The 18,835-nt window shown below is 37.8% G+C and overlaps 1 protein-coding gene across 1 annotated transcript in view; it reads left to right on the top strand.

Moving 5' to 3' along the window:
* Positions 1-17,821, top strand: part of SDHAF3 (succinate dehydrogenase complex assembly factor 3) — a 74,637-nt gene extending 56,816 nt beyond the window's left edge. Inside the window, exon 2 of the mRNA XM_064575243.1 lies at positions 16,220-17,821. Coding sequence (XP_064431313.1) covers positions 16,220-16,423 — 204 coding nt within the window. The 3' untranslated portion in view covers positions 16,424-17,821. The remainder of the gene's footprint in view (positions 1-16,219) is intronic.
* The last annotated feature ends 1,014 nt before the right edge of the window (positions 17,822-18,835 follow it).

Raw genomic sequence — 18,835 nt, 5'->3', positions numbered from 1 at the left:
ATTTGTTTCCTGGGGACTGAATGATACATTGTAGAGACCTTATTCCACTATCTTCTTCCAAAGCTTATTGATTTTATCAAGCAGTTACCTTGGCAGAACTCAGATCCCAAACTCTGTCTCCTCTGACAAGAAGCTGCTGAAATATCTATTTCTTGCTTTCTTTTTTGCCATTTTTTTGGGGGGGGGAGGGGCTGTGTGAGTCTGTCCTGAGCATTCATAGTTAAGGGGTTAGCCAGAGATTTTGGCAGAGTTTATTTACAGAATTCAGAGTTCCCTTTCTGTAGCTCTTTTTTCCTGTGATTTCCCCTTGTTGCTTTCCAATTGCTGTGGTTATCGTACAATGTCTGCTGATTCTTTAGTTACTTCTTGGCACCAACTGGGATCTTAGACAAAAAGTTGTAAAAATGGGAGTCTAACCTAGTATTTTCTGTAGTTTTCTGAAGAGTCAACTCCTTTCTATTTTCTGTTTGACTTTGGTTGTTCTCAGGTGCCCTGGGGTTGTTGTTTGATTATATTTGTCCAGAGTTTACAAGGTTATTTGGAGGAGGGTTGGTCTGATAGAAGTTACCCCACCATTAATTGATTGAACATCTTGCATAACCTTTTTCTTAATGTGATAAAAATATATATAACATGAAATTTGCCATTTCAACCATTTTTAAGCCTATAATTCATGAGCATTAATTGCATTTACCATGTTGTGCATCAGTTACCACTATCTATACCCAAAACCTTTTCTTAACCAAACAGGTACTTTGTGCTTATTATGCAATAAATCCCATTTTCCCAACCCCTGGCAACCTCTGTTCTATTTTCTGTCTCTCTAAATTTGCTTATTCTACATATTTCCTGTAAGTGGAATCCTATAATATTCATTGTGTTGGCTTATTAGCATAATGTTTTCAAGGTTATCCACGTTGTAGAATATACCAGAACTTCATTCCTTTTTTAATTTTATTGTTAGTCACTATACAGTACATCATTAATTTTTGATGTAGTGATCCATGATTGTTTTCGTGTAACACCCAGTGCTCATTGCAATATGTGCCCTCCTTAATACCCATCACCGGGCTAACCCATCCCCCCACCACCCTCCCCTCTAAAACCCTCAGTTTGTTTCCTGGAGTCCATAGTCTCTCATGGTTCATCTCTCCCTCCGATTTCCACCCCCCCCTTATTTTTCCCTTCCTTCTCCTAATGTCCTCCATGCTGTTCCTTATGTTCCACATATAAGTGAAACCATATGATAATTGTCTTTCTCTGCTTGACTTATTTCACTTAAGCATAATCCCCTCCAGTTCCATCCATGTCAATGCAAATGGTGAGTATTCCTCCTTTCTGATGGCTGAGTAATATTCCATTGTATATATGGACTACATCTTCTTTATCCATTCGTCTTTTGAAGGGCATCTTGGCTCCTTCCACAGTTTGGCTATTGCGGACATTGCTGCTATGAACATTGGGGTGCATATGGCCCTTCTTTTCACTACATCTGTATCTTTGGGGTAAATACCCAGTAGTGTAATTGCTGGGTCATAGGGTAGCTCTATTTTTAATTTTTTGAGGCACCTCCACACTGTTTTCCAAAGTGGCTCTACCAACTTGTATTCCCACCAACAGTGTAAGAGAGATCGCTTTTCTCCACAACCTCGCCAACATTTGTTGTTTCTTGCCTTGTCAATTTTTGCCATTGTAACTGGTGTAGGATGGTATCTCAGTGTGGTTTTGATTTGAATTTCCCTGATGCCTAATGATGTTGAACATTTTTTCATGTGTCTGTTAGCCATTTGTATATCTTCTTCAGAGAAGTGTCTGTTCATGTCTTCTGCTCATTTTTTGACTTGATTGTTTTTTAGGTGTTGAATTTGAGAAGTTCTTTATAGCTTGGAAATCAGCCTTTTATCTGTACTGTCATTTGTAAATATCTTCTCCCATTCTGTGAGTTGCCTCTGTTCTGTTGACTGTTTCCTTTGCTGTGCAGAAGCTTTTTGTCTTCATGAAGTCCCAAAAGTTCCTTTTTGCTTTTGCTTCACTAGCCTTTGGAGATGTATCTTGAAAGAAGTTGCTGTGGCTGATGTCGAAGAGGTTACTGCCTATGTTCTCCTCTAGGATTTTGATGGATTCCTGTCTCACACTGAGGTTTTTCATCCATTTTGAGTTTATCTTTGTGTATGGTGTTAGAGAATGGTCAAGTTTCATTCTTCTGCATGTGGCTGTCCAATTTTCCCCGCACCATTTATTGAAGAGACTGTCTTTTTTCCAGTGCATATTTTTTCCTGCTTTGTCGAAGATATTTGACCATAGAGTTCAGGGTCCATATCTGGGCTATCTATTCTGTTCCATTGATCTATGTGTCTGTTTTTGTGCCAGTACCATGCTCTCTTGGTGATCACTGCTTTGTAATATAGCTTGAAATCAGGCAACATGATGCCCCCAGGTTTGTTTTTCTTTTTCAACATTTCCTTGGCAATTCGGGGTCTTTTCTGGTTCCATACAAATTTTAGGATTGTTTGTTCCAGCACTTTGAAAAATGTCATTGGAATTTTGATCAGGATGGCATTGAAAGTATAGATTGCTCTGGGTAGCATAGACATTTTAATAATGTTTATTCTTCCGATCCATGAGCATGGAATGTTGTTCCATCTTTTTGTGATGGAACATGAGTGTTCTGTAGTTTCTAGAGTATAGATCCTTTACCTCTTTGGTTAGGTTTATTCCAAGGTATCTTATGGTTTTTGGTGCTATTGTAAATGGAATTGTTCTCTAATTTCTCTTTCTGCAGTTGCATTGTTAGTGTATAAGAAAGCAACTGATTTCTGTGCATTGATTTTGTATCCTGCCACATTACTGAATTGCTGTATGAGATCTAGTAATTTGGGGGTGGAGTCTTTTGGGTTTTCCACATAAAGTATCCTGTCATCTGCGAAAAGAGAGTTTGACTTCTTCTTTGCCAATTTGAATACCTTTTATTTCTTGTTGTTGTCTGATTGCAGGACTTCTAGTACTATGTTGAACAATAGTGGTGAGAGTGGGCATCCTTGATGTGTTCCTGATCTTAAGGGAAAGGCTCTCAGCTTTTCCCCATTGAGGATGATATTTGCTGTGGGTTTTTCATAGATGGATTTTATGAACTTGAGGAATGTTCCCTCTATCCCTATACTTTGAAGAGTTTTAATCAGGAAAGGATGCTGTATTTTGTCAAATGCTTTTTCTGCATCAACTGAGAGGACCATATGGTTCTTCTCCCTCCTCTTATTAATGTGTTCTATCACATTGATTGATTTGCGAATGGTGACCCACCCTTGCATCCCGGGGATAAATCCCACTTGGTCATGGTGGATGATCCTTTTAATGTGTTGTTGGATCCTATTAGCTAGGATTTTGTTGAGGATTTTGGAATCCATATTCATCAGGGATATCGGTCTGAAAATCTCCTTTTTGATGGGGTATTTGCCTGGTTTGGGGAGGTAATGCTGACCTCATAGAATGAGTCTGGAAGCTTTCCTTCTGTTTCCATTTTTTGAAACAGCTTCAGGAGAATAGGTGTTATTTCTTCTTTGAATGTTTCGTAGAATTCCCCAGGGAATCCATCAGGTCCTGGACTCGTTTTTTGGGAGGTTTTTGATCATTGCTTCAGTCTCGTTATTGGTTATTGTCCTGTTCAGGTTGTCAGTTTCTTCCTGTTTCAGTTTTGGCAGTTTATAGGTTTATAGGAAGCCATCCATTGCATCCAGATTGCTCAGTTCATTGGCATATAGTTGATAATAATTTCTAATAATTGTTTCTATTTCCTTGGTGTTAGTCGTGATCTCTCCCCTTTCATTCATAATTTTATTAATTTGAGTCCTTTCTCTCTTCTTTTGAATAAGTCTGGCCAGTGGTTTATTGATCTTATTAATTCTTTCAAAGAACCAGCTTCTAGTTTCATTGATATGATCTACTCTGTTTCTGGTTTCTAATTCATTGATCTCTGCTCTAATCTTAATTATTTCTTTTCTAATGCATGGCTTAGGCATTATTTCACTTTCTGTAGTTCTTTAAGGTGCAGAATTGGTGAATTCAGGATTTTTCTATTTTTTTGAGTGAGGCTTGGATGGCTATATATTTCCCCCTTAGGACTGCCTTTGCAGTATCCCATAGGTTTTGGACCGATGAGGTTTCATTCTCATTGGTTTCCATGAATTGTTTAAGTTCTTCTTTGATTTCCTGGTTGACCCAAACATTCTTGAGTAGAGTAGTCTTTAGCTTCCAAGTGTTTGAATTTCTGCCAAATTTTTTCGTGTGATTGAGTTCCAGTTTTAAAGCATTATGGTCTGAGAATATGCAGGGAATAATCTCATACTTTTGGTATCGGTTGAGACCTGATCTGTGGCCCAGTATGTGGTCTATTCTGGAGAAAGTTCCATGTGTGCTCAAGAAGAATGAGTATTGTTTTAGGGTAAAATGTTCTGTATATATCTATGAGGTCCATCTGGTCCAGTGTGTCATTCAAAGCTCTTGTTTGTTGATTTTTCTATTTAGATGCTGTATTGCTGAGAGTGGAATATTGAGGTCTCCTAAAATTAACGTATTATGATCAATATGACTATTTTGGTTAACAGTTGGCTTATGTAGATGGCTGCTCCCATGTTGGGGGCATAGATACTTACAATTGTTAGATCTTCTTGTTGGATAGACCCTTTAACAATGATATAGTGTCCTTCTGTGTGTCTGACTACGGTCTTTAGTTTAAAATCTAATTTGTCTGATATAAGAATTGCTACCCCAGCTTTCTTTTGAGGTCCATTGGCATGGAAGATGGATCTCCATCCCTTCACTTTCAGTCTGGATGTATCTTTAGGTTCAAAATGCATCTCCTTTAGACAGCCTATGGATGGGTCCTGTCTTTTTAGCCAATCTGCAACTCTGTGCCGTTTTAGGGGAGCATTTAGGCCATTCACATTGAGAGTGATTATTGAAAGATATGAATTAATTGTCATCATGTTGCCTGTGAAGACGTCGTTTTTATAGATTGTCCTTGTAAATTTCTGTTGTATATCACTCTTGGGGTCTTTCTCCTTTTATAGAACCCCCCCCTTAATATTTCTTGCAGGGCCAGCTTAGTGGTCACATATTCTTTCAGTTTCTGCCAGACTTGGAAGTTCTGCATCTCTCCATCCATTCTAAATGACAGCCTTGCCAGATAAAGTATTCTTGGTTGCATGTTCTTCTCGTTTAGGACCTGAAAATGTCTTGCCAGGTCTCTGTGGGTAGGTCTGACGTTATTCTGATGTTCTTCCCTGTGTATGTAAGGAATCTCTTCCCCCTACCTGCCCTTAAGATGGTTTCCTTGGTTCTAAGATTTGTGAGTTTTACTATTACATTCCGGGGCATTGGCCTTTTTTCCTTGGTCTTGGGAGGGGTCCTCTTGCCTCTAAGACATGACTGTTTGTTTCATTCCCCAGATTAGGGAAGTTCTCAGCTACGATTTGTTCAAAAATATATCTTCTAGCCCTCTCTCTCTCTTCATCCCCTCAGGGATCCCAATAATTCTGACATTGGAACATTTCATATTGTCACTTAGTTTTCTGATTCTGTTTTCATGGATTTTGAGTTGTTTCCCCCTCTTTATCCTTCTTTTCTATCAATTGGTCTTCTAGATCACTAATTCATTCTTCTGCCTCGCTTACCCTAGCTGTTAGAGTCTCTAAGGGCAGAACTTAAAAATGCTATCAATGAGATCTAATCTAGATACTCTAGGTTGCCATTAATCAATTTCTCCATTCTAGCTCTTGTCTTCACAACTGCTACCCTGAATTCCATATCCGACATCTTGGTTACATCTGTATCCATTTGTAAATCTGTGGCAGAAGTCATAATCTCTGAGTCTTTCCTATTTTGGGGGTTCCTCCTCCTACTCTTTCTGTTGATGGGTGGTTGAGGGAATGTACAGAGTCCAAATTATTGACCACAACCCAAGCAAGATGCACCTGTTTTATAGGGACCTTAGGGTTGTTGGCCTCTTGTTCTCCCAGCCTGTCTTCTCGGGGGAGGGGCCTGCTGCACTTTTACTCAGGCAAGCCTGTTTGGGCAGAGTTGCCCTGCCCACTGTGGTGGGGGGGGGGAATGGGCTCAGTGAAAACTGGTTTTTGGGGCTTTTGTTCTCTGGTGGCTTTCCTCGTCTCTTCCAACAGAGCAGAAGAGACCGTTTCCAACCCTCTGCCTCAGAGCAGAGAGATCACAGTCTGTTCTTCAGTGAACTCTCCAGGCCACATTATTTCCGTTTCTGTCTGTGCTGCTATAAACTGCAGTGTCCTGGGTTGTGCGCCCCTCAGCAGGGCTCCCAGTCCTTGCCTGCAGGTCGGGGTACAGGAGCTCGTCTCTGCCCTTTGTACTTCTAAAACCGTCAGCCGCCCCCAGTTTGCATACATGACCCCGCCGCTTCAGGTTTCAGTCTGGGGGGCTGCCTTAAAGTCCTTTCCCCACCACTACCAGTCTGTGAGTCTGTGCCCTGTCCCCAGTGCAGGAGGCTGTTGCTCACTGGTGGTGTAGGATCCCCACGGCTCCCTCCGCCTTCCATTTATCTTTGGATATCTGCCCACAGAATCATGGCTCCCCGCTTCATACCTCGAAACCAACTGCCTGTGATATTCTGTTTGTAGAAATCCAGATATATCTTCTTACATCTCATGCTGATTTCATGGGTGTTGAGTGGTCTGGTAGATATCCAGCTCAATTCCGGGGACCAGTTGGAATAGGGTCCCCTGCTCCTTCCCCATCTTTTTTCCATCCAACTTCATTCCTTTTTAAGGGTAAATATTTCATTTTACATCTGTACCACATTTTATCTGTTCATCTCTTAATGGACACTTGGGTATTTACACATATTAGGTATTGTGAGTAAGGCTGTTATGAACAGAAGTGTAGAAGTATGAATTCCTGCTTTCATTTATTTTGGGTAAATACCGATGAGTGGAATTGCTGGGTCTTATGGTAATTCTTTAACCTTGTGGGAACTGCCGAATTGTCTTCCACAGTGGCTATACCATTTCATATTCCCATCAGCAATGCCCAAGGGTTCCATTTTCTTTAGATCTTTGATTTGCATTTCCCTGATCATATTGAGTATCTTACAATGATGATATACAAATGGTCAAGAAGCACATTAGAAGTCTTTGCACATTTTTAAATTGGGTTGTTGTCTTTTTGTTGTTGAAATGTAGTTTTTTTTTTTTTATATAAGTCTGGGCTTTTTCATCATATAATTTTTTTTACCCATTCTGTAGTGTTTTTTCACTTTCTTAATAATGTTTTCTGGAACACAGAAGCTTTTGATGAAGCCCAGTTTATTTCTTCTTTTGTTGCTCATGTTTTGGGGTCATATTTCAGAATTCATTACCAAATTCAAGGTCATAAGATTTACCTGTATTCTTCTAGGAGTTTTATGATTTTCTCTCTCATATTTAGGTCTGAAATTTCATGGATTTTTGTGTTAAGTTTTGTTTAAGATAGGAGATAGAGATCCAGTTTTCCCTGAAGTATCTCTTGAAGAGATTGTTCTTTCCCCCATTGAGTGCACTTGACACCCTTGTTGGAAAACAATTGGCCCTATATATAGGTTTATTTCTGGACTCTCATTGTTATTCTGTTGATCTATATGTTTATCCTAAAGCCTATATCACAGTGTTTTGATTATTTAATGTAGCTTTGTCAGTTTTGAAGTTGGATGCTGTGAGTGCTCCAAATTTGTTCTTTTTCAAGTATGTTTTGGCTAATAAGGGCCTCTTATATTTGAATTTGAGTATCAGTTTTCCCATTTCTACAAATGAATACCTTTTTAAAATCCATTTTTTGGATTCTGTTTTGGACATTCATCCATGCTAATAGGCATTTAGTTCATTTACCTATTAATGGGTTCTAAAGTAATATCTGAAATTCTAGTCCAGGATGGCAGCATAGAAGACCTTATCTCCAACATTGATACACCAAATCCATAACTATTGATAGAGCAATTCCTCCTGAAAAAAACCTGATAGGTGACTGAACAGCTTCTGCACAAAAAAAGATAGATATACCATGTTTCCATTTCTCTTGCTGTTCTCTACATGATAACAAAGGGAACCCCCACCACAAAGTACAGTGGGGAGGGATCATACTGAGGGACAATAAGCAGATATGTTTGCTCTAGACCAAAGAAAAAAAGCTTTGGTTTAAAAGGGCAACTAGAATGTAAAGGAACCAGCTCTAGAACCCTGCCAAATGGCAGGAGAGCTGTTGGTGCTTTATACTCTCCCTCCATTTTGAAAGTACAAATGGGAGAAGAGGCTGGGTGCCTTGATAGGCCTTCTGCCTGAGTGAGCCCCAGGCTATCTGGCACACACCTGCAGCAGATGCCTTGGAGCACAGTAAAAAAGGCTGCCATTTAAAAGAGCAACTACAAGAAAAACAGAACTGGAGGCATCACAATTCCAGACTTCAAGTTATATTACAAAGTGGGAGTAATTAGAACAGTATGGTATTGGAATAAAAATAGACATGTAGATCAATGGAACAGAATGGAAAACCCAGAAATAAACACATGATTATATGGTCAGTTAATCTGTAACAAAGGAGGAAAGAATATGCAGTGTGAAAAAGACAGTCTCTTCAAGAAATGGTGCTGGGAAAACTGGACAGCTACATGCAAAAGAATGAAACTTAGACCACTTTTTTTTACCATATGCAAAAATAAACTCAAAATGGGTTCAAGGCCTAAATGTAAGACCTGAAACCATAAAAGTCCTTGAAGAGAACACAGACAGTAATTTTTCTAACATTGGCTGTAGCAACATTTTTCTAGATATGTCTCCCAAGGCAAAGGAAATAAAAGCAAAAATAAACTATTGGGACTACAGCAAAATAAAAAGCTTCTGCACAGTGAAGGATACAACCAACAAAATGAAAAGACAATCTACTGAATGAGAGAAGATACTTGCAAATGATATATCAGATAAATATATAAAGAACTTATCAAACTCAACACCCAGAAAGCCAAATAATCCAGTTAAAAAATGGGCAGAAGACATGAACAGACATTTTTCCAAAGAAGAGATCCAGATGGCTGACAGACACATGAAAAGATGCTCAATATCACCCATCATCAGGGAAATGCAAAACTACAATGAGATATCACCTCAGACCTATCAGAATGGCTAAAATCAAAACCCCAAGAAACAAGTGTTGGCAAGAATGTGGAGAAAAAGGAACTTTCATACACTGTTGGTAGGAATGTAACCTGCTGCAGCTCCTGGGGAAAACAGTATGGAGTATCCTCAAAAAGTTCAAAATAGATTCTACAATCCAGTAATCCCACTACTGGGTATTTACCCAAAAAATATAACACACTAATTCAAAGGGATACATGCACCCTATGGCTATTGTAAATAATGCTGCAATAAACAAAATATGGAAGCAGACCTAGCATCTATTGATATATGAATGGATAAAGAAAGTGTGGTATGTATATACGGTGGATTATTGCCCAGCTGTAAAAAATGGAATCTTGTCATTTACAACCTGGAGAGAGCTAGAGAAAATAATGCTATGTGAAATAAGTCAGAGAAAGACAAATACCATATATGATTTTACTCATGTGGGGGCGGGGGGAAGAGAGACACAAAGAAACAGACCCTTAACTATAGAGAACCAACTGATGCTTACCAGAGGGGAGGTGGGTGGGGGAATGGGTGAAATAGGTGATGAGGATTAAGGAGTACACTATCATGATCAAAACGAAACAAAAACCAAAGAACAGCTACAATATAAAGGATCCAAACAAGAAGGGAAAATCTGCCAAACAAGAGGGGAGCTCCTGAAATTCTCTTTGGGTAGGAGGGGCTGGCAAGAGCCTTGGTTTACATTTCCCCTCTACCTTGATAACATGGACAGGAGAAGGGTCTGGGTGCCCTAGCTGACCTATCACCCCAGTGAGCCCCAAGACCCTAGACCACACCAGCCCCAGCCATCCCATCAAGGCCTCAGAGCAACATAAATTAGGACTCTCATCATCAGCACTTACTGCAGTTCCAGCCGTCATGTCAAGGCAACACAGGAACAAAGCACCCTGGGACACTCTAGGCCCACACCACTCAGCTCTAGGTGGCTTGCTAGGGCCCTCCTACCTCAGAGTGCTCTGGAACCTCCTATCTTACATCTACTGTACTGAGCACCCTGGGACTCACCCAGCATGTACCCCACCTTGGCTCCAGCCACCCCACCAGGGCACCCTCTGCATTGAGTATCCTAGGACACCCCACTTTTCTTTCACTTTAGCTGTCCTGCCAGGGTACCCTCTGCACAGAGAGCTTTGGGACCCTCAGCCTACACCAGCCATAGCTCCAGGCAGCCAAAGTCACCAAGCACACATAGTTTCCCCTGGGGATGACCATATATAAGACCATTCCTTCAAGTTTGGGAGAATTCTAATTCATAGAAAGAAACACCAAATGTCAAGCACAACGAGACAGAGGAATATACTCCAAAGGAAATGGAGATAAGCAATATATGTGATTGATAGAATTTAAAGTAATGATCATAAAGATGCTCACTGGACTGCAGAGAACCAGTCAGAGTTGAAGAATACAATAACTGAAATGAGAAATACACTAGAGGGAATCAACACATTAGTGGATGCAGGGAAACTGATCAATGATCTAGAAGACAGGGTCATGGAAAGCACCCAAGCTCAACAGCAAAACGAATTTTAAAAATGAGAAGCTAAAAGATGTCTTGAACAATATCAAGTGCACATTCACATTATAGAGGTCCCAGAAGGCAAAGAGAACGCGAAGGAAATCTGCATCTTGGTCGAGGAATCACAGAGAGTTCCAAACAAGATGAACCCAAGGAAGTCCACGTCACTTGACACATAGTAATTGAAATGTCAAACATTAGAGAGAGAAAATTTTAAAGCAGCAACAAAGAGAAACTCCATAAAGCCTCTGTTGATTTTTCAACAGAAACTTTGAATGTATCATGTTGCTCCCTTCTGGCCTGTAAAGAGTTGAAAGAATATTCTGGGTTGTAGATTTTTTTCCTATTTGACAAAGACAGTTTCCCAGACAAAAGTTAAACTAAACCAAGATTATGAGAAATATCAAAGGGACTTCATTAAGTGGAAAAGAAAAGGCCCTAATTGGAAGTAGGGAAATATGCCAACATTTACATGAACTGTGGAAGTGGGAGTCAAAAAGTTCTTTTAGAATGTTTTCAAACCTAAGTGGCCACCATTTTAATATAGATGCTTTATACTTGGAATGTTACATATAAACCTCATGGTAACCACAAACTGAAAATTTATAATAAATACACAAAAAAATAAAGAGAAAGGAAGGCAAGCATAATACCATAGAGTCACTAATCCCAAGGGAAAAGAGTAAGAGAAGAAGAAATGAACAGAGAACTAAGAAAGCAAGCAGAAAACAGTTCAACAAAATGACAAGTACATAACTATCAATCATTATTTCAAATGTAAATGGTCTAAATGCTCTAATCAAAAGACATTAGATGACTGAATGGATGAAAAAACAAGACCCATCTATATGCTGTCTACAAGAGACTCACTTCAGAGCTGAAGACACATATAGGCTGAAATGGAAAGAATGGAAAAAGATATTCCATTTAAAAGGGAGGAAAAAAAATGGGTAGCAATACTCATATCCGACAAAATAGACTGTAGAACAAAGACAGTAACGAGACAAAGAAGGGCACCACATAATGATAGAAGGATCATCCAACAAGAGGATATAACAATTGTGAACAACTGTACATCCAACACTGGATACCTAAATACAGAAAGCAAGTATTAATGGACATGGAGAAATTGAGAGTAATAGGGGACTTTAATATCCCACTTACATTAATGGGTAGATTATTCAGGCAGAAAATAAGCCAACAGTAGCTTTGCATTCAAGACCAGATGGACTTAAATGCACAACACTCCATCCAAAACAACAGAATACACATTCTTTTCAAATGCACATGGAATATTCTCCAGGATAGACCACATGTTAGGCTACAAAATAAGTGTCAATAAATTTAAGAAGATTGAAATCATATCATGCATCTTTTTTGACCAAAAGGTGTGAAACTAGAAATCAGTCTCAAGAAAAAAATGGTGGAAACACAAACACATGGAGGCTAAACATGCTACTAAACAACCAGTGAGTCAAAGAAATCAAGAGTCAATTAAAAAAAAAAAAGAAAATGAAAACACAACAGTCCAAAATCTTTGTGATGCAGTGAAAGCAATTTCAGGGAGAAACTTACGTGTGATACAGGCCTACCTCAAGAAATAAGAAAAGTCTCAAACAACCTAACCTTACACCTACAGGACCTAGCTTGGAAAAGAACAATCAAAGCCCAAATCTAGTAGAAGGAAGGAAATAATAAAGATCAGAACAGAAATAAATGAAATGGAGACTAAAACAACAATGGAGAAGATCAATGAAACCAAAAGCTGGCTTTTTTTTTTTTTTAAGATTTTATTTATTTGCGAGAGAGAGAATGAGAGAGAGCATGAGAGGGGGGAGGGTCAAAGGGAGAAGCAGACTCCCTGCTGAGCAGGGAGCCCGATGTGGGACTTGATCCCGGGACTCCAGAATCATGACCTGAGCCGAAGGCAGTCGCTTAACCAACTGAGCCACCCAGGCGCCCCCAAAAGCTGGCTTTTTGAAAAGAGTGTAGGGAGGGTAGAGGGAACATTCCTCAAATTCATGAAAACCATCTATGAAAAGCCCACAGTGAATATCATTCTCATTCCCTTAAGATCAGGAACACGACAAGGATGCCCACTCCTGCCACTGTTGTTCAATATAGTATTAGAAATCCTAGCATCAGCAACCAGACAACAAAAAGAAATAAAAGGTATTCAAATTGGCAAAGAAGAAATCAAACTCTCTCTTTTTGCAGATGACATGATACTTTATGTGGAAAACCCAAAAGACTCCACCCCCAAATTACTAGAACTCATACAGCAATTCAGTAATATAGCAGGATACAAAATCAATGCACAGAAATCAGTTGCTTTCTTATACACTAACAATGCAACTATAGAAAGAAATTAGGGAGTTGATTCCATTTACAATAGCACCAAAAACCATAAGATACCTCGGAAGAAACCTAACCAAAGAGGTAAAGGATCTATACTCTAAAAACTACAGAACACTCATGAAAGAAATTGAGGATGACACCAAAAGAAGAAAAAACATTCCATGCTCATGGATCGAAAGAATAAACATTATTAAAATGTCTGTGCTACCCAGAGCAATCTATACTTTCAATGTCATCCTGATCAAAATACCAATGGCATTTTTCAAAGAGCAGGAACAAACAATCCTAATATTTGTTTGGAACCAGAAAAGACCCCAAATCGCCAAGGAAATGTTGAAAAAGAAAAACAAAGCTGGGGGCATCATGTTGCCTGATTTCAAGCTATATTACAAAGCAGTGATCACCAAGAGAGCATGGTACTGGCACAAAACAGACACATAGATCAGTGGAACAGAATAGATAGCCCAGATATGGACCCTGAACTCTATGGTCAAATATCTTTGACAAAGCAGGAAAAAATATGCAATGGAAAAAAGTCTCTTCAATAGATGTGCTGGGAAAATTGGACAGCTATATACAGAAGAATGAAACTCAACCATTCTCTTATGCCATACACAAAGATAAACTCTAAATGGATGAAAGACCTCAATGTGAGACAGGAATCCATCAAAATCCTAGAGGAGAACATAGGCAGTAATCTCTTTGACATCGGCCACAGCAACTTCTTTCAGGACACGTCTCCAAAGGCAAGGGGAAAAAAAGCAAAAGTGAACTTTTGGGGCTTCATCAAGATAAAAAGCTTCTGCACGACAAAGGAAATAGTCAACAAAACAAAGAGGCAACCCACAGAATGGGAGAAGATATTTGCAAATGACATTACAGATAAAGGGCTGGTATCCAAGATTTGTAAAGAACTTCTCAAACTCAACACACAAAAAACAAATAAGTCAAAAAATGGGCAGAAGACATGAACAGACACTTCTCTGAAGAAGACATACAAATGGCTAACAGACACATGAAAAAATGTCCAACATCATGAGCCATCAGGAAAATTCAAATTAAAACCACATTGAGATACCACCTTATATCAGTTACAATGGCAAAAATTAACAAGGCAGGAAACAAATGTTGGAGAGGTTGTAGAGAAAGGGGAACCTTCTTACATTGTTGGTGGGAATGCAAGTTCGTACAGCCACTTTGGAAAACAGTATGGCAGTTCCTCAAAAAGTTAAAAATAGAGCTACCCTATGGCCCAGCAATTGCACTCCTGGGTATTTACCCTCAAGACACAAATGTAGTGAAAAGAAGGGGCACGTGCACTCCAATGTTCATAGCAACAATGTTTGCAATAGCCAAACTGTGGAAGGGGCTGAGATGCCCTTCAACAAATGAATGTATAAAGAGGATGTGGTCCATATATACAATGGAATATTACTCAGCCATCAGAAAGGAGGAATACTCACCATTTGCATCGACATGGATGGAACTGGAGGGGATTATGCTTAAGTGAAATAAGTCAAGCAGAGAAAGACAATTATCATATGGTTTCACTTATATGTGGAACATAAGGAACAGCATGGAGGACATTAGGAGAAGGAAGGGAAAAATGAAGCGGGGGTATCGGAGGGGGAGATGAACCATGAGAGACTATGGACTCCAGGAAACAAACTGAGGGTTTTAGAGGGGAGGGGGGTGGGGAATGGGTTAGCCCAGTGATGGGTATTAAGGAGGACTCGTATTGCAATGAGCACTGGGTGTTATACGCAAACAATGAATCATGGAACACTACATCAAAAACTAATGAAGTACTGTAGGGTGACTAACATAACCTAATAAAAAAATAAAATTTATAAAGTATAGACAAAAAGAAGAGATGAAGTATCTGAATAAACCTTAGTGTATTTGTCCTTTCTCCTAATGAAAAGTACAATGAGATTTTTTCCAATTTTTGCTTTAACAAGTAATACCACGCTTCCTGTGCTACTCATTCATATGTTTGAAAGTCTCTTTAGGGCCATAGTTCTCAACCTGGGTCAGTCTTGCCTGCCAGGGAACATTTGGCAATGTTTGGAGACATTTTTGATTATCAAGACTGAAGGGAGGTGTGCTCCTGGCATCTATTGGGCAGAGACTAGAGATACTGCTAAAACATCCTACCCTGGAAGAACAGACTCCCACCACCCCACTACAAATTGTAGCATTATCCAAATTATTCAATTTGTTAATAGTGCGAAGGTTGAGAAACCTTGCTCTGGGCATATACTTTGAGGTGGGATTGCTAAAGCTTGGGGTACATGCAACTCTTTCAGTTATATGAAACAGATTTCTGTAAAAGAAAATATTTTCAATACAGGTAAAGGTCGGAATGTTTTGAATTAAAGTTTCTTTGGTGATAATGGCTATCCAGCAGTTATAAGCAATTTAATTAAACCAGATAAAGTTAGTGGCATTACATAGAGTTAACTATTTACTTACCTAGAGGGTACATGTAATCTTTTAACTTCATGAACTAAAATACATTGTTACTTCCTGTCTGATTAAAAGATTGATTGTAGAGTGAGAGTCTGCTTCAAAAAAGTATCACTTGTGTAAGACAACAGTAGTTGGAATATTAGGCTGCAGATGATGATTGAATGAGAGAAAAATGACAGCATAAAAAGTGTAGAATTTTTCCCTGACAGAGATTATTATTAAATATAGAACAGTTAAAGGTTTGAAAACATTCTCTCTAGTGTGATTTAATCTTTTAATTGTAAGCAAGGGAATTAACAATGAATTTTGCACCCCACTTTTAAGTCTATAAGACCCCTACCCCTCCTTAAAAACCTGAGGAAAGTTCTAGCCCCACAACTATCTGCAGTGCTTGTGTACATACATTTTAGCATATGACTTTTGGGTGGTTTATGCATTTTCTTCGAGTCTGTTCGTGGGTCACACCCAACCCCCAGATTTCCAGGTTAAAAACTTTGCTAAAAAGGTATATTTGAAATTTTCAGTAAAAACTTAACTATATTGTTTGTATCTTCAGTGATGGAGAAAAATAGGTGACTTAGAATTTTTCAAGTCCTCTAACATTAAATGGATGCATACATATCTTAATTTTATATATATAACCTTCAGTTTTTTTTTTTTTTTTTGGTCTTTTTATTAGGTGTATGCAGCAGTGCTATGGCAACAAACTAATGAAAACAGACAAAATTCAACAGAAAAAGTATGTTTTGGAGCTGCCCTACCAGAAGAAAAACTTAATGACTTTCGTGATGAACAAATTGGACAGTTGCAGGAGCTGATGCAAGAAGCTACTAAACCCAATAGACAATTTAGTATTACTGAGTCTAGGAAACCAACATTTTAGTCTACGCAATAAAGCTTAACAAGCATTTTAAGTTCAGAACCCCTTATTTTAAGTCTCATGGTTTTTAGGAATTTGTTTCTTAAGCTTTTAGGCTTTGAGAATGCCTAGTATTAATGAAATATTTTATTTGGGGGATGTTATTAGTGGTATCTACAATATATAGATCAATATGACTAGTACACAAAACTGCATTTAAGTAACAGTACTTGCTGGATAGGATTTGATTTTTGGACTAAACAAGAAAGAATGACTCTAAAATTCCACAAAGTTGTGGAATTTTGCCAGAATTTATTTTTATATATAAATTTAATACTGTTCTTTTTTTCCAATCAGGCTACAGGGTTTTTTTTTTTTTTTTTTATTAAAATATAATGTATTATGCTGTTCTTGTTCAAGCATTAGCCTCATGGTTTTAGCTTCAACAGATAAGTATATTGTGATAATGACAGATGTGGAATTCCAGCAAGGTTGTTATTTATATATATTGTCATTCTGAAAGTTTCATCATTTCTACTTTAATGATTATTCTTGTAAATATCCATTCTCCCCGAGTCATTGTTCAGATACAATGACAGATTAAAAAGAAGCTTTAACATTCAGTACCATCATACATTGTATAATCTATCATACAAATGATAGTGTAATGTTTCTACAGTGTTTCTTAATAACAGATGAGCCCTTAAATTTATATAATTTGTAGTTACCTTGAGAATCTCATTTATTGCCTCAAAGTTGGGGAGATATAAAAACACTTTTATAAATTTTTTAAGTTGATTATAAACTGAAAAAAATCAAGTGGTAATCCCATGTACATCCTAAAATGTTTAATTTAAAAAAAATTACTGAAACGACTTGTAACTTTAGTTATGTATGTCTACTTTGAGATTGTGAAGTGATTATTTTTCAGATGCTATTGCATTTATTCAGCTCTTTAAAAATTGATTCATATTTACTCTCTTTTGCCATATGGGCTTTTTGTCTGTGTATGGCTGCCAGACTCCTCACTCCTTTTTAGTATTCCTCATTGAGTCTGCAACCCTCAATGTACATTGATGTAACCACTGTGGAAAAGAGTATGGAGGTTCCTCAAAAAATCAAAAATAGAAATACCATATGATCCTGTAACTCCGCTACTGGGTATTTACCCAAGAATACGAAGACATTAATTCAAAAAGATGTATACACCCCTATATTTATTGCAGCATTATTTGCAATAGCCAAGATATGGGCCCAAAGTGTCCATTGATAGATGAATGAATAAAGAAGACACAGTGTATGTGTACATATAAACTGAAATATTACTCAGCCATAAAAAAAGAATGAGATCTTGCCCTTTGCAACAACATGGATGGACCTAGAGGGTATTACTCTAAGTGAAATAAGTCAGAAAAAGACCAATGCCATATGATTTCACTTATATGTGGGACTAAAACGCAAAACAAATGAACAAACAAGCAAAAATAGAAATAATCTCATAAATACTGAGAACTGGTGGTTGCCAAAGGGGAGGGGGATGGGGGACTGAAAATAAGTGAAAGGGATTGAGAGGTATAAAGTTTCGATTATAAAATAAGCCATCGTAATGAAAAATACAGCAAAGAGAAAACTGTCAATAATATTGTAATAACTGTATGGTGACAGAGGGTAACTACACTTATATACATGACACAGTGTTCACAACGATAATCGTTGAATCACTATGTTGTTCACCTGAAACCAGTATAAAAGTATACATCAACCAAATACTTCAACTAAAAATAAAAAAATAGTGTAGATTGTATGAGAAGAGAATAAAGGTAGTATAATTTAAGTATAAATGTGATTTCTAATGTATAACTCATTTTTATATAATGACCATTTTAGTGGTTACATGTTATATAGAATTGGTTTTCTAATCAAAACCAACCACTAAAATGATTGTTTTATAGAAATGAGTATGTAACTTCCAAGTTAGTAATTGAGGATAAATGAGATAGAAAAAAATTGAGATAATAAGCAAAATATGTCAGTAACACATCAAATGTGTATGGACTATTTTATTGACAAATAAAACCACTTATATGCACTTATATGCACACCTAAAGCATAAAATACAGAAAGTTATACCAACCAAAATTAATCTGATATAGATATATTTATATCTGAAAACAACCGTAAAACCAGAAACACTGTTAGAGATAAAGAAAGTAACTTCATATAATGAAAGGTTCAGTTCATTGAGAGGATAATTTTTAAATTGGTATTTACCTGGAAGTAAATGATTAAGCAGCCCCATATTTTAGGGAGTTAACACAGTTGTAAATAACCAATGACTCAATCAAGAAATTCTAATGGATCCTAAAATATAACTGGAACTGAACACTAGTGAAATACTTGATAAAATTTATAGGCTGTAGCTAAAACAGTAGCTGG

The sequence above is a fragment of the Mirounga angustirostris genome, unplaced genomic scaffold (assembly GCF_029215605.1).
Source record: "Mirounga angustirostris isolate CCGP_5_RB_7025 unplaced genomic scaffold, mMirAng1.0.hap1 SCAF_12, whole genome shotgun sequence".
In the NCBI taxonomy this organism is placed as follows: Eukaryota; Metazoa; Chordata; class Mammalia; order Carnivora; family Phocidae; genus Mirounga; species Mirounga angustirostris.
The sequence above is the reverse complement of the archived record's forward strand: the minus strand, read 5'-3'. Positions and strand labels throughout refer to the sequence as shown.